This window comes from Lineus longissimus, chromosome 18, assembly GCF_910592395.1.
Source record: "Lineus longissimus chromosome 18, tnLinLong1.2, whole genome shotgun sequence".
Lineage (NCBI taxonomy): Eukaryota > Metazoa > Nemertea > Pilidiophora > Heteronemertea > Lineidae > Lineus > Lineus longissimus.
In genome coordinates this window covers 11,075,097-11,102,880 of record NC_088325.1, presented here as the reverse complement: position 1 = coordinate 11,102,880, position 27,784 = coordinate 11,075,097, and the positions used below count along the sequence as shown (strand labels likewise).

Below are 27,784 nucleotides of genomic sequence, written 5' to 3'. Positions count from 1 at the left end.
AAGACAGCTTATCACAAACCGAATTTGGTGAATATGATTTTTTTATTCCTCAAGAATATGGTAAAATCCATTTTGCTTTCGAAAAATATCGTTATGCCCGAATTACAATCTAGATTGAATAGACTTTGCCCGAAAGGTATTTCAGCTAAGCCTTTTGCAAATTAGGTCAAATATTCCTTCTGGCTAGGAGTATGTGATCCATTGTAATGCATTGTTCATTTTATCATGATTATGATATGTGTATATCATCCGGGTTTTGAGTTGTTAGTTATGTTGATGTATTGGCAAAGGGTTTGTGCAGGCGTACCTGTCGCCAGTACTTTCGTACCAGAAATTCGTTTAAATTTAGCTATAGTACTGTACAATTAGTAATACGTTTTTGGCAATCATTTTCTTGCCGACTGGCATGCCATAAACTATGTCTACTTTATCCATTTCACCGACCGTGTTTTTGCTCTTTATCTTAATACTAGTAGTTGGATTGCCAAAGGTAGGTAAGTAGAACTGCATAACTTGGCACATAGTATAGGAACGACATTCAAATATGTTCACATGTCAAGTACTATACACAGTATGATGATCACAGTTAGCATCAGGCTCGCCCCAACCTTGGCAGACATCAAAGACTAATAGGGATGTACATGTACTTGGTGCATCAGCCCTGGAAATGTAATGTTTAGTCATTGTAGTTTGTAGAATGAAATTTTATAGTAATTTTCGTGAGTTAAGTAAAATGACACTCACTGAAACTGTACTAAGATCTAAGCTAAGATGCGTGTTGTAATCGTATAGCGAGTTTCGACCTTGGACTCACGATTATAATCTTAATGATCATCATCAGCTTCATCTTCTTCTTTTTCCTCTTCTGTGTTTAGAAACTATTCTATTTTACTCTTATTCCAATTCTAGCACCAGCAACATACAATACTTGCAGGGGTGGCTTTCTGAGCGTACCTCGCTACTGCACAAACTTCTGGTTCACCGAATGCTGCCGGTCAGGATACTACTCTAGCGCGACATGCTGTTTGTGGTCTTATACTAGCTGCTATGACGGGTATAACTCAAACGTGGAGTGTACAAAAATGACAGATTCCAAATGTTGCAGATGGAGCACAGGTAATGCATTTCCTTCAAATGACACATGGACTCGTATCCTCGTATCTTCCTCATCATCGAGCAAGGGCATTGTCAAATTACTAGTAACAGTAACTGCCACGGTTATTGCCAATGGGCTATGCTGTGTTGTGCTATGCCTGGTCTGCCTTCACGTGTCGGTAAAAATAACTTGCTGCCCCAAATGTACATCGGGCAGCTTTAATCAATCAAGCCGCTTTTCTCGGCTTTTCCGAAATTTTCTAACACTTTCAATGGCCTTCCGGATATTCCCGAACGGATCCGAGATGACGGCGAGGATGACGTCAAATGTCGAATCAACCTGTAAAGGTAATACATGTATTTTTTCATCACTATTTTAATAGGTGGCTCTTCCTCTTGCTGTAACTCTTACTGGTACTCGTACACCAGCAGTTCAAGCAGGGCAGGCAGAAGCAACTCAGTAATTGCGTAAGTTGACAAAACGTATTGCTTGCAACTTTGGGCAAATAATCATTGTCGTTGCCACGTCTTTGAAATACGAAGTTAATCGAAATTCCTGCCTGGAACCTTTAAATAGGCAAGAAATTTAATCCTTAACGCCATGTTATTTTAAAAAAATAGCATCGCAAAGCGAGCATAACCCCTCAGCCTATTAAGGTTGAAGGTGAGATAATGGTGAAGTTTGCTTAGTGGAGTGGCTAATTAAAATTGCGGAAACCTATTTTGAGGATGTGAGCGTGGCGGCCATATTGAATTTCGAATCGCGCTGATTTTCGAAAGGAACCTACCCCCTTACAAAACTGCATTAGGCCTACACCCACTAAAAATTGGTTCCGTCCTCCAAGCCGTTTCCTTGAAATTGACGGAAACCGATTTCAAGCACGTTGCCCTGGTGACCATATTGATAATCGGAACGCGCCCGTTTTCGAAAGAAACCTCGCTCTAGTCACCCTCAACGCACATACCAAATATGAATTTAATCGGACGAACGGTTCTCCTCGAAATTGACGGAAACCGATTTCAAGCACGCCGCCCTCGTGACCATATTGAGAATCAGAACGAGCCGGTTTTCGAAAGGAACCTTCCTCTAGTCACCCCCAATGTACATACCAAAAATGAATTTGATCGGAAAAACGGTTCTCCTCGAAATTGACGGAACCAATTTCAAACACGACGCCCTGGTGGCCATATTGATAATCGGAACAAGCCCGTTTTCGAAAGGAACCTTCCTCTAGTTACCCCAATGTACACACTAGAAATTGAATTGATTGTCACAGCCGTTCTCCTAGAAATCGACGGAAACCAAGTAGCAGACGCCCGCCCGCCCGAACGGACGGCGCATGTGACGACAATACCCCTCTAGCCCATTTGGGCTGAGGGGTAAAGAGTATCCTTGTGCAACCGGGCCCAGGCCATTTTCTAATTTCAGGGCTGTAACTGGTGGTACTATTGGCTTTATCGTTATCCTCGTTTTGTGTATTGTGATACCAATGGTAGCGTGCGGCGCATGCGCAGCAAAAAAACCCACTAGGACCACTACAACTATGGGTAAGTCAGTGAAATGCAAAAAGCAAGCATATTACAAACTAGAAGAAAAAAGAATAGTAATTCTTGTGTTAACTGTAAATATGGCTCAACAGTATCTAATGTATATGTCATTGATTCCAAATATATAGCAGACATAGCCGTATGAAGTTGTTTTTTTCTTCAATACCATGTCTTTCACTTCGATATATGGACATATATGTGAGGTCGGTTTTAAAACATATAGCTTTCTTCTTATGAATATGAACCCCAAACTACCCCTCGTATATCTTTTGATAAACAAGTTACATATTATCACAATAGACGGCGCTTTATCACGATGCAAACCACATGACTGTGATTTGATCGTGACGAAATGTAGATCATGTAGCGTTTCATTGATTCCTTTCAGTTATGCGAATCCAGGCAAGCCGCGCCAACAACCAGGTCCATCCCGGATACGGAAACCCACCGGTGTATGACGTGCAGCCACCATCATACAGCCAGCAAGGGCCAACTGCTGGAAATCAGATGTACCCTCAACCAGGCGGCATCCCACCTCCGGAAAAATGTGGTGCTGTGTACCCCCCAGTTGATTAATTTCATTAACTATCGACATTCTCCCCTATTTTTGGCCCTCTTAGTGATGATGCAAAATTTATATTCATGGCCGAGTTTGTAGCTCTCCATTTCTCAAACTATTGAAGCCATTAATATTTTTACATTCAGTGTGAAACTTCTGAGGCGATACGTTTCAGAACTCCTTCTAAAAGACTGGTATGTAAGGATTACATCTTCCTTCATTAGTCGTGTGTGTTTTATGACTGACATTATTTGGAAATTAGCCATTTGTCGATACGTAATGATTGCCATTTCCCCTCTACGAATGTATATTGAACTGTAGAGACTTCCGCAATACAGGAAGCGTGACTTCCAACGTGGGTACGCCACGCTCATTTTGCGCAAGATTAACACATCCGGGACCTTTGATGACTTCCGACAGAGGTTAATGCAAATTGCATTGCAATGAAGAAACGATTTATCAAACAGTGACAAGCGTTGGAAATCCGCTGGCAAGCGCGCAGCTGGCCCTTCTCATGCTGGTGCAAGTGATTCTCAAGGTCTCATCAGGCTGTGGACCATTGCCAGGACAAGTACCGTATTGGACCAGCATTGGACGTACATCGCATGGCCAGTCGAAATCCCGACTACATTGATTCCAGATGAGAAATTCTCCGGGTCCTACTTAACATTCAATGCACGTAAAAAGGCCTCGAATTAAAGGTTATCTCAAGACTTCTTTTATTCTCCGTTTGATCGATGATGACCTAACCTTAAACATCATGTACTCTCTCTAAATAATGAAAGAGTCAGCCCATGTCGAAAACCCCGATGAAACTCATATTCATTCTTATTTAGATTGGTTTACACAGGTACTTGAATGTACATGCGGTGTAAATTCCAAAAAAGTATAGAAACATTGTACATTCTAAGTTTTCTGTAAGACTGTGGATTTGCATTATGAAATTAGGTTTACTATAAAAATCGAATCAGGAATCGACCTGGGCATATCTATACTATAATGCGCGTTGTGGCCGCTAAAAAGGAGGCGATTTTTGTTTCAAAATTGGGCCTCGGAAGTGCGTCGAATTCTTGCAACTTTTGGCTTCGTAGGTGTGGATCATAAGTAAGAGTGTCACTGAGGGTGTCATACGTCGAATATCTTGGTGGTTTTGGAATAAATAACAACTTTTCAGAGAGCACGTCGACTGGAGAGCTCCGCTCATTCTCAAAAGCATACACAAACTTCACGCATATTCTCCCTGCCACATCAATATTAGCTTCCAGCACGTATGTAGTGCTATACAACCTGGTCCATGGTGCAGGGTATTAGCAGGGAGATTAATGATTAGCCTATTCTATTTTAGTTCTATTCGAGAAACACTGACCGGAGTGATAAGGCAAATTCTGCAGGGTGGCCTACCGGAACATGCAGTCAGGGTATCAATAAACAGTTATGCCAGGATGGACAAAATATGTACAGTGGATTGATGTTGTCAGTTTGAATTGCGTTCTGCATCTCTCCATGCGCCTGGCTTTGGTCCGACAGTGGCATTGGGTACGGGAGTGGGTAGGTGATATGCCTAATATGTGATGCCCTTATTTGGAACAGGACCTGCTGTCACTGGTCTCAATGCATTGTGCAAAATAGCGTACTTTTGCAATCAATCTATTGGGGGTTGCATGTAGATAGCAGCAATAAGTCCCTAAATGCAGTTAATTTCGTGTTTAACCTTTAATAAAACTTCAGTAACGTTAGAAATTTAATGTAGTTCAATCATCGTGCCCATTTAACTAATGTATATTAGGTACATTTCAACTTTGCCCGCTCCATGGGTATATGCTTACACTTAATACGCTGTGACGTCAGCAACGCCACGTTTCCAGTTTTATCGACGTTCCATTTAATATTTGAATCAAATTACCGATACAAACGGAAGAAATATTGCAATCTTCTAACTTCAAATTTAAGCAAAATTACCCATGACTTACATTACAAAAATAATAATCGATTCTCGCTCCTAAAATTGAGTTTCTCTCTCAGTATTGACATTTTATGTGAACGATGTCACAACTTGTCGCCCGGGGATTAAAATTGTTTACCGGATATTACCAGGGGATTTATGCGACGATATGTGAAGAACTAATCGTGCGGGACAACCCTTATGAGGGAAACAAAATAGATTTTCAGCCTTTTTACAACTTAAAGGACTTCTTTTCTTGGTAAGGTAAAATCGTAAAATTCACCCGGTGGCTATGTTGGTTTTTTCAACTCAGTACACAAAAGTTTTCCTACTTTTTTTCTGTATAAATTATTATTTCCTGAATATTATGAAGCGTCGATGTAGAATTGCTTTAGGCGATTAATACCTTAACAATTGCTTTTTTTGAAACAGTTATTTTCATCAAACCATCCCCGAACCCGCCCCTTGCCCTAACGAAGGTCCTAAAAAGGCAAAAAGCGCACTGTGCATGTTAGCATGTCGCATGCCGTCCGAAACTCTCAAAGCGCTTTACATTCATTCGACCCCAGCCAAATCCAGAACATATCTGAAGATATCATTGGTGAGACATTCATTGTGCTACATGCTACACCGCACCAATTTAGACGTGTTAAACCTCGGTCATGACAAGTGTCTACCAAACTCGCCAATTTTTTTTCTCAGAACCCTCGTATCTTCTACCGGTTCCGCACTGATCTTTCCCCCAAAACTTCCAAGCACCTAATCAGCAAAGGCAACTCTATGTAATGGGCTGCTGAGCTCGAAAGTAAAAACATTCCAATCCCCACAAAGAAATAATCGGAAGTTCATGTCACTTAGTACTTCAGTGTAATATTGACATTAAGTAACTATCCCGTTCATTCAATGCACAGCAGACAACTTGAAGGTCACATCTGTCTACAAGGAAAAAGTACCGGATGAAATACAGACAAGCCACCTGGTACAGAGTGTGCACTGCTGTCAATATATGTTATCTTGCCATGATCACAGCATCTTCTTTAGTATATTTGACGTGCGTACACATCAGATTCATAAAGCAACATGGCGTATAAACATGGTATAGGATAGGTCAGGAGCACGAGCTAATTCAGAACAAATAATAACACTACATATCAGTTACATGAAAACACTGTCACCCCATCAATCAAATGCCGTTGTCTTAGCGCCGCGACCCGTTATCAGTGGTAGTTTTCAGTCCGGTCCATTCGCGCCACACTTCGATCGATCTCTCGGACATTGTCGGAAGTCTCAAGAATTGTATCGATATTCTGATCAGAGCCAATTGCTACATAGGTGGTCACAGGACATTGGATTCCTATCATTTTTGCATACACAGTGGGTTTACTTATAACGGTTAAGAGAAAGGGGCCATATGGTAGTACTTACATGTATGCGTTGAGAATAATCAATATGGCTCGATCCGTAAAATTTCGACTTTACACAATGAGAAATAAAATTTTCTGAGATTTTGAAAAACCTTTGAAGATTTTGTCGGCCAACACAACTGAAAACCCTTCAATATTTTTTCAGAAGATAAAAAGCCGTTGATGATGATTTCACCATTTATCATTGCGCTAGCCAAAACACCTTTAGCCGCGATTAATTGTCTGATTCGAGCAGGTGCAAAATCATGTGTAGATATGAATTATGTGTAGATGTGAATTAAGTGTAGATGTGCAATAATATAATAGAATAAGAATAAATATAAGAATAGTGGTATACATGTCATCAAAAGTAGACGATTAGCAAGAGCTAACGACAAAACAGAGTATGATTTCAGAATTGATCAACAGAATCCAGGGCATGTCCAATGTGTCGACTACTGTATTTGTAACAGCCAATAGTGTCTCAAGACCGCAGCGTACTCACACCAGTTCCAGTTACTTAGGAATAAGGCATCCGTGATCCTGTGATTGGTTATTATGGACCACAGACAGTTTATCAGCCTTTGACGACAGGAGAGCCTTAAGACATGTGGCGACGACAAGACGAACTCTCCAGAACTAACACTTTACAAGTGAGATTTTCATTATGGTTTTGGTGTGTCATTTTCGGAATCTTTCTTCTGAGTTACTGAACTTGACAGAGCTGATTGTACCAGTTTGTGTCCGAACTTTCCCCGCCGCAGCATCAAGGCACTGTACTCACTTTCCATGTATTGTTGGAGATAGTGCAGCACCTCGGTCTTCAAATCCATCTTAAATCCCCTATCGCTGGTTTCTATTACATTATACACCTGATAACCTTTATTCTACCGTCTATATCTCAAAGTATTACTGATCACGCCCAATGAATTTTGGCTTTACCTATCATTATCTAATTAACCTTATTCTCAGTTATAGCAAGTATTGATACTTGGTTTTAGTAGAAGTATGCAGCGGCTGTTACCGATACGTCTCTAAACTAACTTACCAAATACGCAGTCTCATGGGACTCGTCTATTGTTAACACCGACCTGACTATATGAACAATGTACATGTATGTATTCGCGCAATTATTATGCTATTACCATGACAGATTGGATATCGTGCCGTTGTTGATTGGTGCGTCGTCCTGCGCGGCACTGGTAGTGGCATTTAAATGCCAAATGTTCGGAGGTATCATTGTCGACATAAATGTCGGTATGTTTTCGAGGTCAGACTGGGATGTCACCTCAAACGATTAAAAAGTGCACTGTTAGTGGCATTTTATAGATAGAAAATGTCTGTTGTGTGTGATATCGAGTCGGTTTCTGGTGTCTCCATTGTTAATTCTGTACCTCCACCATTCATTACCGCCCAAATGGACACTATTCACTTTTCATTTTCAGTGTAAACGGTTCCACAAGTTCCCCTAGAAAATTATCAAAGAATCACAAATTATTAAACGTCACCTCATTATTTAGCACTTACCTTTTCAACTGTCATATGACGTCATCTGAAATTAGAGAATATTTGTTTATAGGATTACGTAGAGGATTAAAAGGTAATGTAGGCTAAACAGTCGACGATTCTTCTTTCTCCAGCAATGCAGTATTATTTCTAACTGGTGACGGCACGACATTATTATAACGTTATCGTCGAAGGATTTTGACCACGAGCTGAGGTCCCCGTAACAGGTAGGCTCCCAAACTTTCTCCAAACTGACTGCACTGCGGCATGCTTTGGAGACTGCCTGGCAACGACGACGACATGGAGCGGCGAAAAGCAAGACACGTTGTCAAGTTGTGTGAATACAAGAAATGTTGCCAGAAAATCCTGCAAAACATTGAACTTGGATGTCGTAGAGCATTTCCCATTAGTTTCATCGTGATATCTTTCCCATTCTCTCGAATTTGAAAACATTACGCTTGAACAACAACTTCCTCAAACATCATCTCGTGCATTAGGTCTCAAAATTAGAAAAAAATATGCTGTTTAACAACCAGTTTATATTGATCCTCGGTTTGTATTGTGTATGCTTTCTAAAAAGAATGATAGAAGTTATTTGTGTAAGACTTTTTGGTTCATCCTGTACATACATAGCTAATTAGAACCCCAGCTGTATAATCTTGTCAGCATCTTCTTTGACTGGATATATCAGCTCGACATCAAAGTGACGAGCCAGGTGAAGGGGGTGCAATATCAATAGGAGAATGTCATATGGAGTAATGAGTTCTTTTTAGGGAGATGAGCTGATTTCCAGCCTGTCATCGGGCTTGCTTGCAGATTGAAATGAAGTCCTGTAGAGAGGGACTTTTTTGAGACGGTTGTTAACACCATAATACGAGTGTTGCAGTCTCTGTGATACACATCTCATTTGTTGTTGCACACAATCGGTCGACAATCCCGATAAAACTGATTTTGAGAAAAGGTCTTATTCAGTCTCGAATACAAATACATAACTGACAACCTGAAGATTATTGTAAGATTCAAATGTTAGATTATAACTAAGCGTCATACAAGAATCTCGTGAAAACATCATTCAGGAACCCTAACTTAAATGTATGTCACACCAAGTGTAGATTATCGTATACTTGACGCAAGGGCCCAACGCGCCGCGTAGCGGCAAAAAAGCGAAGCTGGCGAAACATTTATAACGGGTCACCGTCACTTATTATTGGACTTATAGCGCATTTACGGGGTTGCAACTATTTTGCTTTATAGTGTCACCAGGAAAGAAAAGCATGCGACCTAACGCCGATCTATTTGTATAAAGTGATAATTGGAAGGTATATAGTAGGAAATATCAATAAAATAATCATTCCATGTCGTCTTTTGAGGGCATTTTTGATTGTAAAAAATATATGTGTACGTCACCGTAGTCTCTGCAATGATAATTTTATCAGAGCAGTCTCGCGCAAGTAGAAGTTCTTTACCTATTAGTTCTTCACTTATTAGTCTCAACGTCTGGCGCAAAGCCAGACGTTTTCCATTACGATTTCACTACGATGTTTGACAAGAAGGAGCAGTGCGCGAGATATGCTAATGAGCAGACTTCCCTCGCTTGAGTTTCTGAAGAATGTTCCATATCGCGCTAAGCTCATCACTACTGATTATGACAGGCGTGCAACGGTAGGTATCTGCTCCCCAACTTCCACCCTAATACGGTACAATAAGTTACCATTTGATGGGAATGGGACAATGCCCTCACTGTGTATGGAGTCATAGGGATAAGAAGACATTATTCATTAGTGTTGGTACAAGTGATTTTGCCCAAAAAGCATGCGCATTCAAAAAACAAAATATGCAAGGTGACAGTCAGTTCTCAAAAGCTATTGTTTTACATGAGTAATTAGGGCCGAAGAAGCCCCTTAATTGGGGTTTTAAAATTGAAGTGGTTTTCTTATTTGTTGTCGTATGAAGATGATCTTGGTATCCCTGGAAAGGTCTTCTCGATGCCTTTCCAGTCATACCATTCTTTTTATGATCCAATACGACAATCAAGATGTACAGACCGGGGGAGCTTGCTGTACGTACCCATAAGTCTTTGCGGTAGTCTCGCGCGTACCGGATATAACCTATCAAGCTTTTCTCCTTCAGAGAAATACTGCGTTGCGCTCAACTGCCAATTATGCATTAGTCTGGTGGACACGAGGTTGGCCTTAAACTTGCTTGAAATCGAAAATTTGGACAACACACGTGTACTACAGCGCAAACGGCAGCATTCTGACATATAGAAACATGTGGTCTGATTCTATTTTTACTTGTCATTTAGTGATCACGCGTCCAACCTCGTATGCAGGGTAATGTGGCTTTCTCATTGGTCGAACGTTAATTTTGTTCACAGCCTTATAAGGCACTTGAGCGCAACGCAGTATTTCTCTGAAGGAGAAAAGCTTGATGGGTTATATCCGGTACGCGCGAGACTACCGCAAAGACTTATGGGTACGTACAGCCAGCTCCCCCGGTCTGTACATCTTGATTGTAGTATAGATTTGATTTTTTGCCACATACCTGCAAGGTTACGGTATCACGTACATGACCATGACGACGTGCAGAAAGTGCACTGGCCAGTGCATACCCTATGGCTATGTACTAGTAAACATGGTAAACATGAACAACATCATTATTCATCGGCAGTTCATTTTACTCCGAGCTTTTCCTGAAACATATAGCCATGATGATTAGGCCTACCATGTACCATGACCAATAACAGCACTAGATCATGTAGATGTCAACAAGTTCACATGAACCGTATAATCCCGCATGGCGCATGTGGGGCATGCGTCTAAACCAAAGCCCCAAAATCACTTGTTTTGGTCTATTTCACTTGTGTTTCCCCCGTCTCCCAGTCCATAATACATTTACAGTTTACAATCCCCGATCATGGCCCAACAAAAGGTCATCGGTTGACTAAAGGAACACAACTGTTCAATGGATTTATAGTTGAATGCGATCAAACTACGTCTTTTCAATCGTGGATTGTAAATTTAACCCCATGGGCCTAGGGAAGGCCCTATAACAATACTTTCGACACAGTTATTATCTCCGCTGCCTCCACCATGTTACACACAGTGCTCACTGCTGATTCTAAAATGCGCCACCTAGTCAAAACAGGACATATGTTCTTCTAGGAATAGATCTCTTTCCAATATTTCGTCATTCCACTATCGTCATCACCTCATCATACTTTCATTGACATTACAGGCACACATCCACAGAGCACTCTTCAAATCATCTACACAGTGGTTATCCAACTAGGATTATAGAGGTAATTTCTTAGCCCCACACAGTGGGTTTCAGTCTTGATAAAGGGGCACTATTGCTAGCAGCTAGGTAGGCAAGATAAAGTTAGACGAAGTAGCCGATAGGGGTCTCTCACCCCTCAAAGTCCGTCACAACTATTCAAGCTTGTACAAGGAATACATGCAGCGCTGACTCTAACAAGACCCAATGGGAATGTCGCACAGTCATCTGTCAAAAACAAGACCTATGTTGCAGTATGATCTCTTGCCAATATTTAATAATTGCACTATCGTCATCACCTCATCATACTTCATTGACATTACAGGTACACATTGACATAGACCACTGTTGCAGTCAACGACACAGTCGCTATCCAAGTAGCATTATAGAGGTAATTATCATTATCATACCTCATTAGCATGTGAACCAATCACGTCGCGTCCTTTGCGATCACGGCAAAGCCTCATGGAATAATGTCTTTCACCGTTGAATAATTTTTCATATTCCATGCCTACAACTTCAATTTCTTCATATTCCATGGCTAGAAGTTCAATACTAATATAATATCCAAGATAAAGTTACAAGAAGTAGTCAATAGGGGTCTCTCACCTCTCACTGTATGTCCACACTATTCACGCTTGTACGAGGAATACATTCAATGCTGAATCTAACAACACCCAGGGCCCTTACTCTGTATATTAGTCACTGGAAGATGGCCCATTTCACTCCTTGCTTCTACTTCACCTATAGTCTCATTGCAAACGCCTCAGTTCTATGATATCACATTCACTTTCAGCTGTCATGCAACGCAACAACTGTGCTATCTGCCATCGCACATCAACGAAGAAGTGCAGCCGCCCACATTCCACCTCACGTCTGTCCGACCAGCTGCAATCCTCGAGGACGCCGCACTGTACCACGATTTCACTACGATGTTTGACAAGAAGGAGCAGTGCGCGAGATAGGCAAATGAGCAGACTTCCCTCGCTTGAGTTTCGGAAGAATGTTCCATATCGCGCTAAGCTGACCACTGCTGACCATGACAGGCGTGCATTGGACTGGTACAGGTTGGAACTGAACATTGAATATGCTGGTGGTGACGCTTTCTGATGAGAAGTTGGTCGTGACTGATGCAGTATCCTTGGACTTGTCCACAGCATCGTTCAATCATTGCTCTCTGTGCTGCCTTGATTCTGTACTTACCCAAATATTAAGACCAAATGCTTGTTGACTGTGCTTTAAGAGAGACTGGCGCCATGCCTAGAGATATGACTGACCCCTATTGGCAAATTTGTATGACTTTATCTTGCCTACCTAGCTGCTGCCTATAGTCTCCCTTTAACTGCGGAGCACTTCAAAGTCGATAAAATGCCATGTTCCACCTTTTAATGTGTTCAGACCGCCATTTTCAAAATAATCCAGTCAGGACACTGCCTTCTAGTCTCATAATAAATTTTGCTTTCCTCAATAATAACATTTCTTCTTCTTCAATGCTTTCATCATTCCAAACTTCTCCTCCTCTGACTTTTACAGGGGTACAGTCATGGCAATCAAAACCCAAATACTGAGACCAAATGCCTGTTGACTGTGCTTTAAGAGAGACTGGCGCCATGCCTAGTCTCTCTTAAAGCACAGTCAACAGACACCAACCCCCTCAGACTCAGAAACCACAAACGCCCAACCCTTCCTGCTACCTTAATAGTTCTGGATCACACAGCTGACCTGACATCAGGTGGCCTTTAAAGCCTACCTCGTTCTTGTTCGATGTTTTTCCTCGACCCGCAACTATATCTACTGCACCAATCTATCACAAGGCGACACCAATTTTAGTCAATGATAATGCATGCTGACGTCATACATTTGCTAAAGCCCAATGTGTGTATCATTTTTCCAACTGCTGCGTGTTAATCTAGGACATGTCTGCACTTGAATACGTCATTTGGGAACAGTCTATACAGTGTATCAACATATCGTGTCATTCTTTCAAAATCTGCAAAACATGGCAAGAGTTTACTGGTGCTGTTACGGTAGTCGAGCGATTTTTGTGAAAGCGACCCCCAAAGGAACAGTAAGGTAGGAGCAGCAGTAAGGTAGAAAGTATTGAAACCTGAACTGATTGAAAAATTCGCTTGGCTGGTACACTATCTAACTATATTGAACATTAAGTTCCACCAAATAATGCAGCTATACTCCGCAAATGCATATCAATGTTTAGGCCACTTTTTTGGTTTTTTGCCTTGCCTCTCATTGGATCTGGGCAGCGTATTCAGGCATGAAATGACCAAAGCGGGGTGTGATGAGAAATTGTAATGTACCTCTCGCTCCGCCGGTTCGAGTGATTTGAAGTATGTAGCCAGGATCAATACACGATGTTTGACTGCGTCTACATAAGGGTGGCGGACGGCGTTATTCATGGACGGATTCCTGGTAATATCGTGAACGGCAACAGATTCAATGGGTAGCGAGCAACTGGTGGTTCTGTTTTCTTGAAACGCAATAGAGCCCAACGCATTTCGGCAAGTTTAGGTTTCTTTATGTTTCCCTTCTAACGTCACATTATTGCACTGATAGACGATGTGTTTGATTTCAAAAGCGTCCAACATGAAATTAGGTCAACATGAACTACTTTCTTTGAACAAGTAATGTTAACCTAAGCTGCTGCATATACGAATGTTTAAATTTCCAAGATACCCATCATGTCTGCAGGAATGGCTGGCATCACTGATAGTACTGCTAGGCTAAAAATTGTCTGTGCAACGCAAAATGAATAATTATGTTTTGCCAGCCTCTCGAGTGGATCACGAATCACTGCAATATGGTGTACTTAATTTCTACCCAGGCCGAACATTAAGACACGTTTCATATCTTACTAAGCCAGTTTCATGTCATACTGCATATTGTACACTTTTCACAAGATTCTTGTTGAATTCTTATCTTCTCCAAGGATCGTACACGGATTTTGAAAAGAAAGTACATGTGGATAGGAAAGAAAGTGAGGAAGATCTTAACTGAGAGTCGGGATACTTGACCTGGTATGTTGCAACCTCTGTCGTATATTGAAAGCTTAACTGATTCGGCCGCTGATATCCTGTATCCCTGTGTCTAGTCACTGACGATGGCACATGCTTAAGAAGCGAACCAAGTCGCTTATAAAATCCAATTACCATTCCTTTATAAGAAATTACTGTTCGATCGGTTTCATCATCTACTTATTTGCCCACCTAATCAAGCGTGTTTCTCCCATCATATCAACGAAAAGCAATTTAAAGTGATAGGATTTATTCATTAAGTGCGTTTAGGTTGCGTATTTGTAGTCCATTTATTAAACATTATAGTGGGATTTAGTGAGGTTTTCAAACTCTAAGCAAAATCAGATTTAGTTACAATTTAACGTTTTTGTTCGTTCTACTCAACTGGTTAATCCGATATTTCGGTTTGCTCGATTCGTTTGTATCAGGGATCATTTCATTCCAACATGATTTATGTTGCAGTCTTTCATTCGCGAAGTGATCGAATGGTGATTTTGTATAGGAATACTCTTCATTGCAACATTGAACTAGAACAATGCCCTTCCCGCGCATCAATCGGTATCAAAGCAATTGATGGATCATGAAGTCACACGCGAGTTTCTGAAGGGAACCCTATTGCGGGCCTTATTGTCCACAATATGTTCATCAGGCCTGATCTAGGAAACTGCTATGCGCCGGACTTTTAAGCAGGAAATGATAAGGAACAGTTTCTTAGCCCCAGAAAATGTGAAAGGTAGACTGAATCGCCGGTGGTGCGAAATCCCCTTTAATAATACTGCGTTCATGTGTTGGCCATCCAGGTAAAAAATCACTAATTTATCAGAAGACCTGCTGCCCCCATTAGAAGAACACAACTGCCATGTTTTATACGGTCACACAAATCTTTTTCATGTCCAACCTTTCAAGTAATGATACTTCCCAATACATATATGTCCATTCTTTATACCATACTTGTAATGTCATCATCACCTCGCAAGCCTTGAGAATGCCTGGTTAGTAATAACAACCAATTTTCGCTCGGGAAAATAATAACGCCTCATTCCTTGCTATATCTGATGGATGTACTTTCTGAATGGCCGCCTTGTGCGTGTATAGTAGGTTATTTGTCATTCTTTGGACGTAGTGGAGGCGTTTTTTCGATCTCATGATTAGGGAAAAAGTCCAAACTGCAACTCTATTAGTGAGATGATTCCGTGGGCTAATCCGCCTTGTCTAGATAAGATCGATGAAGGCCATGTTGTAATGCAGGGCAGATAGGGCGATAGTCTTTAAAAGTCGTTTCCATCGCTCAAGGGATGTTTTCATTGGGAAACGTCCAGCATTAGAATCAACTGCACTGCCAACTGCTGTCACATCGTTGTAGCGTTGTATATGCAAAATAGACACTTTAATTCTAGTCAGCTGCATGTGTTGTTTTTTCGCTAGTTTAAAAGACATTATTTTGACATCCAGTTGCCCTAAACTTTACAATAGTCTTGTGATATTCGCAGTCAAAAACTAAAACTGAAAATATCGTAGAGATTGTACATGTACGATGTGCGAGTGTGTATAAAAAAACTGGAAACTTATAAGAAACGGATCGGATTTTTCGGCATGGTGATCACATTTAATCGTAATGGACAATGCGCGCTGAGACTCGTTCGGAAATACTCTAGCAAATTAGGATACTGGTCTTCTCTATCTTCAGCAAACCAATTTCTGGACAATAATACACAGCTTCAAGATTCCAGTTTTGTAAAGGGCATGGACGTTTATAGCTTGAACTAATCACAATAGCCAGTGGATCTTCCGGTCGATGACACTTTGACGACATAGCAGACACATTTGTTAATTAATGTCTGATGATCAGTCGGGATTAATTGTTTCCAGCCGCGCGCTCTACAGAGTGACAATGTGTATGGTGTCTGGGTCATGTGGTCATGCGCTTCTTCATGGGCTTCTTCGTCAACAGGATTTTTATCGAATGTTAAGTGTGTTGTCACATGTGACAGTGGTCATTGAAAGCCAGAAATGGGGAATAAGATTTATGACCTAATTCGCAACAAACCAGCTCTTTTTCTGCTTCGTAAAATTTCGACATTGATCCACTGAGATTAAGCTGGTGTCGCAAATCTTTATCAAAATTTGTCTGACAATGTATTTTGAAATCGATGCACTGGTTACCATTCAATATAAATATATAGGCAATGAGGTAACTGAAAAGTATAGCTGTTGCATTGACATGAGTGAGGCGACAACGTGCCCGAGTGAGTCACGACAAATGACCTTCCGGTCCTTTTCTACTTAGCCATCATGGCCATATCGAGCTTCAGAAGGAGATCAGCCGAGCAAATTAACTTCCGAGTAGTGAGTTTGTGCATGATCAGTGGAGCTAATGGAATACCAGGTTCTATACAGGGTATTCTCATAACGTGTTTTCGATAATAGTTTTCCAAAACAGTGACTTCAGAATATTAAGTCTTGAATCACATCCCAAGAATGCCGCGAGAATCAGGCAGGCCATCCAACGTGTCGAGCTAGCCTGTCCTGTGGTGGGATTTTTTTCTTCTCATGTAGAAATTTAATGCACATGATGTCCAAGTGTCCTAGACAGAATGTGGACAGATATTTTTGAAAAACTGTTTTGAAAATAGTATTCGCCTTCCGTTAAAACAATGGATGAGACGACATATGTATACCTAATGTCTTATATCCTCCTTTTGTTAGGAACAATGTTGAACATAACAAATATCTAGCCGTCAGCGGAAGAACAGTTGTCAAATCGATCTCGTCACATCGTAGCAGAAGTTATTGATATCCATGGAAGGTTAAATGCCTTTTAGAATAGAGTAAATTAGTGAATATCAGGTGAAGCGGTGATGCATAACCACAGGCGCCTTTTTCGGAGTCTAAGACATGACACTGAAACATTTTGGTTGCGGGCAAGGTCTCTTGTGTTATTGAATGTTACAAGGTTATGTCTTATGCATTTGTAAGCTACTGTCGATAAATGAGTAGCAGGCGTAAAGCGGTTATACTTAACGACAAGTGCCTTTGTCTCAGTCTAGTCACACCTTGGTCAAACGATGTGCCGGGTATGACACTAACACTATGGTGATGGCAAGGTGGCTTGCAGTGTTTCTCACTAGTGCATGTCTGATACATATATAAGATACTAAATCATGAATGAATATAGCTGTCAGTGTTTGGAGCGGCGATGCAGAACCCCGATTGCCTCTATTATCTTTCGCAGTCGAACCGAGGTCGAAAATTCCGCTGAGATTCTGTTGTATTTTTAGTTGAAACCACATTCAGTTATGTACACACTTACACAATCATACAAGCATGATTGCAAAATATTATATGATTCTTAGTTAATATCCTCTACTATGAATCTTACATGACTCTTGTAGATTGTGCGTCTGCATGTTTTCGAAATTATTACGATCTCACATGTAGCTGTATAAGAATCAAATTAGAATCAGAAGTTTCGATCTGGGTACTTCAAATAATTCATTCAATGGAAGCCATGTTCTCAGCTATCAATGACGAAGTCTATGGTTATTAGAGACGTGCTATAATTACTTTGGGACAGTGATCAGTGTAATCTAGCGATGTTATGGCTGTGCTAACATGGCTTATGGTAGATAAACCTGCTATTTTGGTGTCGCCTATCTTTAACTATTCATGTTATTACTTGAGGATAGGGCTGGGCAGTCCGGAGAACATGTCCCAATATTTCCCAAGGCTACTGCTACTCTTACTCGTCCAAGGCCAAGAACGAAAATCCCTGGTCAGTGTCTATATGACTTTCAGTTCAGACGAGCGACCTAACCAGTTACTCATATTTGACAAAAATCATGCCTTCGATTACCCTCATTTGAAATACTGAGCTACGAACTACATAATGTGTGTTATCCCAACAAGCACTCCGAAAGGATTCTCATACAGTTCGTCGTTAAGATTATATCATTATTCAAGCTCGCATCCAAGTACAAGCTCGGCCATCGTTTTCACAGTTCCCGGAGAGTGTACCAAAATCAGTCAACACACGACCGTGATCTTATGACACTTCCGACTTCCACGCCATCACGCCTGCACTTTGATTTCTCGAGTCCATTTAAGTTTAACTTCTTTAATTTTGCAATAAACTCCCTAGAGGCTGGAGGACATTAGGCGTGATTTATATGTTATTGACTAATACCTTTATAAATCTACGGTCAATTTTGCCGACATATTTGATTGCCTCAGGGGAATCAAAATTGATGAAAGCTCTTCGAAGAAATAGGTGATTGATCGCGTTCGGGAGTAGTGATTATACTATGTCGAGAGTTCTATTTCAACTCTTGGAGACACCTTTGACTAAATTTGCGTTTAGAGGAGAAAAAGAAACTATAGTCGTCAGAAGAATCGCACGAAACTCTCGACACGACGTGATGCCACGGACCCGTATTGCCGCGGTTCAAAAAACCTATCTCCTGAGACTTGTTCGTGGGCAGGGGCGTACGAGGCAAAGTGACACCTTTTAAGATTAATCGACCAAAATCCATCGTCAAAAACACATTTTTTGCTGACTTCGGGGGAGGGGCTATTGGGTGAATAATTCTAAGCCCCCCCCCCCCCGCCCGCCCCCATTTGACTTCTACAAAGATTGCAAATTTGTGTTTTCAAGATTCATGTAAAACGATAGAAGCATTACGTTAACCTCATAGAAAAAACACAGCTATTGTTACATGGTTCATTATATTCTTCTGAAATACGAGGCGTTGCTCTAGAGTCTCCTCAAACAACATTCGGTTCTGATTTAATCAGTTTATTCGATAGCAAAGCCCCCAACAACCATTCTCTCTCTTTTCGCTAACAGTAATTAGGTAATGCATAAATCATTTTCCACGAATTATGTATTAAAAACAGGAAGAACAAGTTTCCCTTTACTACAGAAATAGATCACAATGGTTATTTTACCTCTCATATGCCATAGGTCAACAGGGTGCCATTATGATGATAATTTGGGAATTCTTAGTGCCAAAATGTGTTTCTTTATTAAATATTTAAAATTAAAGAGGCAAATAATTGAATTTATAATTCGTAATGGCCTGGAGTTACCTTGGTACCAAATTGTTAACATACACGGGGCCCATCGAATACACATCCCCAAGTGGCTACAGAGCTGTCTGTGTTCATGAATGTTACAAGTGGCTACAAGAAATATATCTTCCAATACATGCATGTTCTGGAAATAAGTGAAGTACATCAAAATGGTTATCATCGCCTTACAAGAATTTACAGTCCCAGTTGCTCAATTTGTGGTCGATGATACGTCAAACTTGTCAAGTGCCGGTGATACATTTATTTTGGTTATCGTTTACAGGTTGTTTGTTGGAGTTTTGAGCTCTATTGGGGCACCGGAGTCATTCATAAATGAATGACGACATAGAGCCTTTCCTCTATTCAAAGGAGGAGTTAGTTGTTCTTGACACAATGCTATGCATCCCACCATGACTACTGATGCATATTTCACCTCTGCCTCACACCGATAGCTTTACTTTTTATTACTGAAGCCGTAACGATTAACAAACACCCATTATATTATAAAAAAAACAATTCACCAGAGCTCAATAATCAGGATCGTCTGTTGAATGAACAACATGTACGTCCAAAGCAACAACAGAAAACACACATTCATCCCAACCATAACATAATAGTTAGCGCTTGTTTACCCACAACCCCTGTTGCTGTTATGGTCACGTAAAAATGATGGATTCACCGCCCACAGAATCATCTGTAGGATTTATCTTCCTATAATTAGAACGCTAAATGCGCATGCGCATGAGCAATCAACTGTGCAGAAGCAATCTGGGCGTCCGGTAGTAAATTTCAATAAGGTACTTCGGTTTTTGTTCGTTTTGATAAGAGCTAATAATTCAGTGCATTAGGCACTGCGATGCATGTATAATATCATGTCTCGTTAAGATGAGAAATAATACACCACACACAGCGCGAGTTATGCTTGATGTTTCTTGGCGATTTCTTTGGTGATTGATGATGCATTTCCACCGATTAATGCATATTGGCCATTAATTTCTCCGTGTGTTGTTAATGGTTTACTCTGGTCTGCGGTTATGTGCAGAATATCGCATGCATCCATGTGCAGACATTTCAACTTGCCATTTGCTTAAAATGTATTGCTATTTTATTCTAACCTCGGAAATAATAAATTATTCTCGATAAATTAACACACCTTAAAATAGATTTGCTTAAAGTACGTTTCTCACTGTTATTGTGAATAGAATGCTTCAGGTACATACATATAAGTGTGGTAAAAATATTCGTGTCTGCCAAATGATATCGGTTTGCAAAAAATAGAAATTGGGAAGAAAATCGAATAAACTGTGTAATCTGCCAAAGAAAATATCTAAAAATTCGTTTTATTGGAAATCATCGCGAATTGCAAACTCATAAACCACTGCACAAGTGTTGCAATTTGCAGTTATAGAAAGTAAAACAATGCATTCTTTGTTATCGATTTTCTACCTTGAATGGATTGTTTTTCTTCAATCTTGACCAGAGTGAACAAACGATGTTAAAGCGACTTCCATGAGCAGGCACTTCTTGGTCGATGGGTCAGAAATGCCATCGAGATACAAGCCGTGTACGTTTTCTTCTCGTCTTGATGTTGTCGACACTCATGTTTAATCCTTGTTGAGGATTCTCGTCACGTCGGCATCACAATTTCCTCCTCTAATTAAGGATGTCGAGGTGTATGAAGCTGGTACTGTTACATCTTTAACAAGGTCAAGGTATCGAGGAGATTACAACAATTCATAATCTGATTGCAGCACATTGATAAAGAAGTGTTTTCATGTTGAAGTGAAATGTCGATTTTTATATATCTTAAGTTGTTCTTACATGTACATATAAGAACGTTTTTTTTAGGAATGACATTTTTGAGCTACATGTATTGACGTTCCACTAGAAGGAGGCTTTTTCGGACTTCTCTAACTTGTTCCTGATTAATCCGACATTGTCTGACTTTTCCTTCAAGGTCAAAGGCCTATGTTAAATAGGGTTAATGAGGTGTGAGCCAAAGACTGCGAGTGACCCTTAATGTGAATACTAATTTGCTCACTCAATTAGGTCACCTCATTCACCCCATTCAACAATGTAATGACCTATTTTGGGAGGCCCTAGACATATCAAGAAAAGTCGGACAATGTCGGAGTTTTGTCGGATCAATTTCGGAAAAAGTAAGAGAAACCGTTAAGAAGTCGGAAACACCCTCCTACAAGTGTTTCTTACACACGCAAACTGTGTGTTGGACCAAATCAGGTTTCATCCGTTTAGATGTCACAAAATGACAGTCACCTACATGTAGTTTTAGGTGTAATTAGCTTTTAGGAGTTACAGCTATGTGCAGTCTTTTTTATAAGATGGTCAAGTTTCGACAAAATGTCGGATTTTTTTCATTCCCTCGACATGATATTGCAGGAAACAACTCAACTGTCTGATACAGGGTGAAATATTAGAAGCTAATACATCCAAGGTCAGAAATCCCGATAAGTCTTATACTATTCTTTTTGTTATCTTATTCATTTCATCTTATATTTTTGTTATCGCATTCACTTACCTGTGCATGTACAGCCCTTCCAGAAAGTAAATGTCCACCGTTTTAAAAAATATATCACAGAGATGGAATACGATATTTGAATGCAGTTTTCAGCGGAGTAGTGTATATTTAGTTGGTCGTTGGATGTACCTAATCCATCCCTTCATCATGTAACAAACATTTCAAAAAAGGTCCAACAATCACTTTTTTTATTTCATTTGCCTTTTAGAAAATTCAAATGAGCCAATAAACCGCGGTTTATGACCATCATTGTTTGGCACTTGCAATTCCATATAGTGTGTTCGATGGTCATGAAAAATGCAAATTTTGGCTTATGATTTTCATGTCATTTTTTAATCTCTTCATATAACCTTTGATAAAGACTCCCGATCCTTCATGTCAGAGCTGAGTTGGCCATAAAGACCCTGACCGAATGCATTGCTGACTATGAGAAGTGTTCTTAAAGGTCACCAGCTGTATGAAAAAAACAATCGCCTGTAGCGAGCTAAAACTAATCTTCAAAATGAAAGAATTTAGCAGGAATTTTCTAGTAAAGAAAGCAAAAAACCCTTGGTTGCATCATAGTTCACCCATACATTGTGAAAAAAACCGGAAATAAAATGAAATAAAAAAGTGACTTTTTGGACACTTTTAGAATTGCTGTTACATAATGAAGATACAGGATTAGCTGGGTCCAAATACATCAGATACATGACCAACTAGATATACCATTCTACGCTGAAATCCGCATTTAATTATCTAAAACTATATCTGTGACATTTAAAAAAAACCTGTGGACATTTACTTTCTGGATGGACTGTACATTCTTCAGAGTCTACTTTTGCACTTGATCGGACCACAATCATGTAGAAATGTTTGCTGATATTTTTTTAACTGATACATGCGTGCACGCGAAGTTCAACGGACTAAACCTAAGCTAATTAATGAGAGGAATTCGATAATCAATTTAACGTCAAAGTCACTTGAAATTTAATTTCCTTGTGTTTTTTTCTTCACGGAAAATATTGTAAAGTCAGACTTGCAATAAAACAGGTGGTTAGCAGTTGCCATAGAAACCATGAACTGCGACACCGACTTCAGCAGGGTCCATGTAAAACGTAGAACTGGCAAAGTGGACGGATTACCAATGGGAAAAAATAATTATGATTTGCAGAGAATTATGTTTTGATCATGATATTTTCTTCTTGAGGGACCTGGAAAGATACTGCACTCTTATGGCGTTTTTCCTGCGTGAACGATGTTGTGGTTTTTTGAGACTACGAAATTGTGTTTACCCTAGCTAATATAATGTTAAATGTAATGTCGGCTTTAGATATCACAAATATAGATTAAGATGATACCCTCACCATTCATTGTTCAGCTTTGCTAGCTTTGGAAACAATGTATACAGCTTTAGGAGTTTTACCATAAGCGGTAAACACCGACCAAAACAAACTTGTGGCTGTTAATTAACTAAACACATTCAACACATTATATTTTTTGTACTCTATGAACAAAAAACTAGTTAAAAAAAGAACCTACCCGAATGTCCTGTCCCTAATAAGGTAGTCCGTCACCTTGTTACGAAATAATATCCTAATCCTATGCAAAACGATAGTCCAAAGTACCAGAGATTCCTGTAAGAATGAAAATATGAACTAATGGGAACTTTTACGCTACATTAGAATATAATCACGATACTGACCGCGAATTCATTCACCACTAATACTCTTTAACAACTAAACATCCGTTATGTCAAAACACCTGAATCCGCACACAAAAGTGAAAAACTTCGATGAAAAAAAACAGGCTAAATATAACAATTTCAATCAGAAAATAACTACGTTCGACCTTCGCCACCATGTTTTCACACTGCAACCAGCATTTTGTATAATTTAACTTTTCAAATTGAAAATAACTTATTTTAAGACAATGCTAAGTCATCGTATTTAGCACCATCCGTGGGCGTAAATAAGGTCAACTAGCAAATACGTAACCATCTATGGGCGGTAGTTATCTTACAAAGTACGTAATATGGACTCGTTCCGTACGCCACACCCTAGCAACTGCCATTGTTTTGTGAACAGTTTTGCTTTGTTGGTATTGTTGTACTAGCAGATTGTATTGGAAGAATGACCGTTTGAACTTATTTCTAACAAATCGATCTGGAGGTCAGAATCAAGTTTCCCAGGAAACAAAGGCACGTGACATTTATTCTCAAAAGCTATGCAATGGAACACTTTTCATTTTTAAATTGTTCGACTGTAAGTTTATGGATCAAATTTATATGGAGGTTTATCGCTTTGCAGAGCTTATCATTAGAGATGTAGGTCCTCACATAGCGTTTTCTCACTGAACAACAAAAAAACAAGGGAAAACATATTTCGCTACACTTGGCGATTTTTTGGTAATGAACAGTAAGTTGGCAAGAGTTTCACTTGATACGATTTTCCGACGCGATTTTTTTTAGCTAAGCCCCGAAGAAGACATTCGAGGAGAGCTGCTGGTTTTATTTATGGGTGTCAGTCAAGTTCTTAAAATAAACAAGGCATTAAAACCATACCCAACTAATTGGACGCAAACAATCAATTTTGAGAAGAACCAATTACATTGGTTGCCCAAGGGCGATCGATTTGGGTAAAGTAAATGCATTACCATTGAAATAAACAGACCGCCTTTGATATGTAATGACACACGTTTTTTTCTTCATTTTTGCTATCACCAGGGGCTATTCATATTTCAACCACTAGATAGATTTATTTTCCCGAAAGGGACAAGCACACCATTTGACGTCACACCACAAAAATTCAATAACAATATTTCGTGTATTCAGTATTCTTGTCTTCCTTTTTTGCGTTGAGAAACCACCTCGTACTCAAAACACTTATGTTGTTTTAATCATTAATTGAGTTTATTAACGTGGTCACCGCGTACTACATAATATATATAATTCCAGAAGCACCTCTTTTAATTAAGCCATGTTGTTAAATGCCATACAGGTGTATGTCATGCTCATGTAGGATCGAGGCCAGACGCATACATCATCTATTTGACAGCGGACGATCGTTTGCCTAACCGCTTTCCGATGATTTGTCGATCGGGTCCTATGCCCTACGGTCGTTAACACATTGCTTGATCCCTTGTTTGTTGTTTCGGAAGAAAAAATGCGCGTACAACCCGGACATGAAATCTGGCCAAATGGTGTAAATGCATACTGAACGAAGACGTGGTGGAATTGAGGAGAATGACTGAGTATACATCTGACGAACTGTCGAGGAGCACGCGAGAGGAAGAAACAGCCAGCGAACAGTTCGGGGTTAACAAGCTATATCACGCCTTATCATCACGACTTGGTTATCTGTGAAAAGACCAATTAATATTTTTTGTCAGATATAGTAAAAATTAATAATTCGTAATAGAGAAAACTAGCTGTACACAAAGACCCCCAAGGCAACACCAGCAACAGCTCAATTCAACAGTCTGCTGTACTTTGAAGTTCATTCGCTTTCTACACTAGCATTACAATATGACAAGCTTGCTTTGAAATTTCAATCTTAAAGTCACCAGCCGTAGGCGCGTAGCGACTTGATAAAAGTATAACAAATACACAATATGAAATTCAATATTAAATTTTAGATTGAGAACTAATGACAAACTGTAGATTTCGAATTTCAATCAGGATGATATCTCGGCTCAAGATTTCAATCAGATATAGATGCGAGCTCTTGTGTCGTACGAGACTTTGAGCGGCATTTGTCTTCATTTGTGAGCCTTGTTGAAAGGGTAAAGGTAGAATTTCACTTCATCTTAAATTGGCTGGCAAAATGTGTGCAATGTTGTAAGTTCGATATACATGTAATTGAAGTGCCAGTGGGCATTAAAAATGTTCTTATTTTTATACTGGTAAATTAACTTTTGCAGTTGGATCACATAATCATGATTCTAACTGACTTTGTATTTGCCGGTGAAAAGCCTGCAATAGTTTGTATTGAATCGGGATCAGGTTTTGTCAACTCACCGTGAACCACAAAATATTCACGATCATTTCTTTTTCCCAGAAACCGACTTACAAAAAATCGCGGACATACCTTTTTTATGGCGAAAATTTTTGTAATCCGTCAAGTATATCTAACTGTGAAAATTGAATTTTTTCGAGAATATCATTTTGCCAGTTACAAATTAAAAAATTTTGTAGCGAAAAATCAATTTTTATGGTGCCGTTAGGCATGAGCTTCTTTTTTATTACCGCTGAATTATGACTCTTTGAAGTAGAAACGCAATAGTATCGATTTTGACTTGAGGAAGAAAAAAATATTGTCGGCCTCGTGATGCTATCAGCATTATTACAGTTGCGTCTAGACAATTATTGGAATAACTAGAAGCCCATGAGCAATTAATTTGATTTATTACGTAATAGGTTAAGCAAAGATAAAGCGACCTAGTAAATTGTGTTCTGTCGTGCCTAATGTCTCCTCATACAGTTTTAACCCCACCCGTATTGGAGGTTTTCTTCGAATTAAGCTTTCGACAAATCGACTCTCATTACTGGTTTTCATCAGGCAACCAGTGCACAGGTAAACCTTTAAATTTTCCAAACAAAATAATTATCATTAATTGACTTTTTGGGCGTGAGATTTAGGTGGCCAGGAGGATAATACCCAAGTTTGCTTCTATGCACCGCCAAATGTAGCAGCTAACTCTGATAAAGGTACTTTGCCAGCATTTCGAGGTGGTTTTGGACATGGCTTGCAAATTAAGATTAAGCATGTTTTTACATTCTGTTTGTTTCTGCAGTGCAGTTTTAATTATCCTGTTTGGAAAGGTTCACGGTCGAGCTGTAAACCATTATCAAATAAAAACAACCTCTCATGCCGAATTTGTCAATTAAACGCTGTCTCATTTCAGACGCGATTCCAGCCATCATTATTAGACATTTCACATAACCGAATGTGACGTTTTCGTTCAGATGAATTCAAATTTCCGTCAGTTGCACAATCTGCTCATCAAATGAGAGCGGATTGATAAATGAGAGCAAGCACTGCACTTATAACATCCTAAAAATATATTCCGTGAATGACCGAAGTCTGGAAGCAATCATTGGTTTTAAAGATACAACCAAGTTTATTAAGCCGTCTCAAAACTGTGAAAACTCAAAACATTGTGACAGAACGGAAATTAGCGATTTGCTAATTGCACAAGAGCACAAAACATATCACTTCATGCGGCAATAAATTCGCAAAATGTGCCATATTAATCAGTGAATGTGAATAACCGGGTTAATCTTTGCCTGTTGGCATTGATGGCAGCCGGAAATTGTCGATGTGGTTCTGCAGCTCCAGCAGAGGAATGTCCCTGTGAGGATAAACCGTTGGGGAAAATGGCGTCATCACGCTATACAACAATTAAGTCAGGTCAAAAATCCCAATCCGATTTTTAATGGAGATCTCACAGGGTACCAGTACTACAGTCGTCGACAATATTGACAACACTAATTGCAACTATATTCTCACTGGTAATAACGCTCGCATCGATATTTTCGGCAGTGATAGCAAGTAATCAAAAGTGGCGTGAAACATAAAACATTTATCTCGATCGCTCGAGGTATTTCCTGAAAAAAAAATATGTTGAACAAAAAATCATGTGTTGTCCTTTCCCAGCCACCGTACAAAAGAACACGCCCCGCATGTGTTTATTTTTACATATCGTCACCCTCCTACGATAATTGCCCACCTAACTTTTCAGTCATTTTGAATTTTATTGCCCAAGTCACTCCAAGAGCGAGGCACCTGCAATAAAAATGCCGAAGTCGTTGACCAATCAAAACCATGTATTCAGCTCAAT

At 39.8% G+C, this 27,784-nt stretch overlaps 2 protein-coding genes across 2 annotated transcripts in view; one reads left to right on the top strand and one right to left on the bottom strand.

The window, feature by feature from the left end:
* Nucleotides 1-27,784, bottom strand: part of LOC135502396 (dopamine D2-like receptor) — a 207,885-nt gene that overhangs the window by 160,143 nt on the left and 19,958 nt on the right. Inside the window, exons 2-3 of the mRNA XM_064795200.1 lie at nt 23,486-23,580; nt 8,075-8,099 (exon numbers count right to left, since the gene is read on the bottom strand). The gene's annotated coding sequence lies outside the window, so the exon portion shown is untranslated. The remainder of the gene's footprint in view (nt 1-8,074; nt 8,100-23,485; nt 23,581-27,784) is intronic.
* Nucleotides 304-4,175, top strand: LOC135502491 (uncharacterized). The gene is made up of 5 exons (XM_064795388.1): nt 304-494; nt 910-1,116; nt 1,479-1,563; nt 2,525-2,643; nt 3,032-4,175. Exons 1-5 carry the CDS (start codon nt 419-421, stop codon nt 3,217-3,219), a joined length of 675 nt encoding a protein of 224 aa, XP_064651458.1. The 5' UTR covers nt 304-418; the 3' UTR covers nt 3,220-4,175.

Excerpts from the sequence above, each read along its gene's own strand:
- LOC135502491 (XM_064795388.1), top strand. The coding sequence starts at position 419 with ATGTCTACTTTATCCATTTCACCGACCGTGTTTTTGCTCTTTATCTTA. Across the intron at positions 1,564-2,524 it reads AGAAGCAACTCAGTAATTGC|GGCTGTAACTGGTGGTACTA; the intron begins GTAAGTTGACAA and ends TTCTAATTTCAG. Across the intron at positions 2,644-3,031 it reads TAGGACCACTACAACTATGG|TTATGCGAATCCAGGCAAGC; the intron begins GTAAGTCAGTGA and ends GATTCCTTTCAG.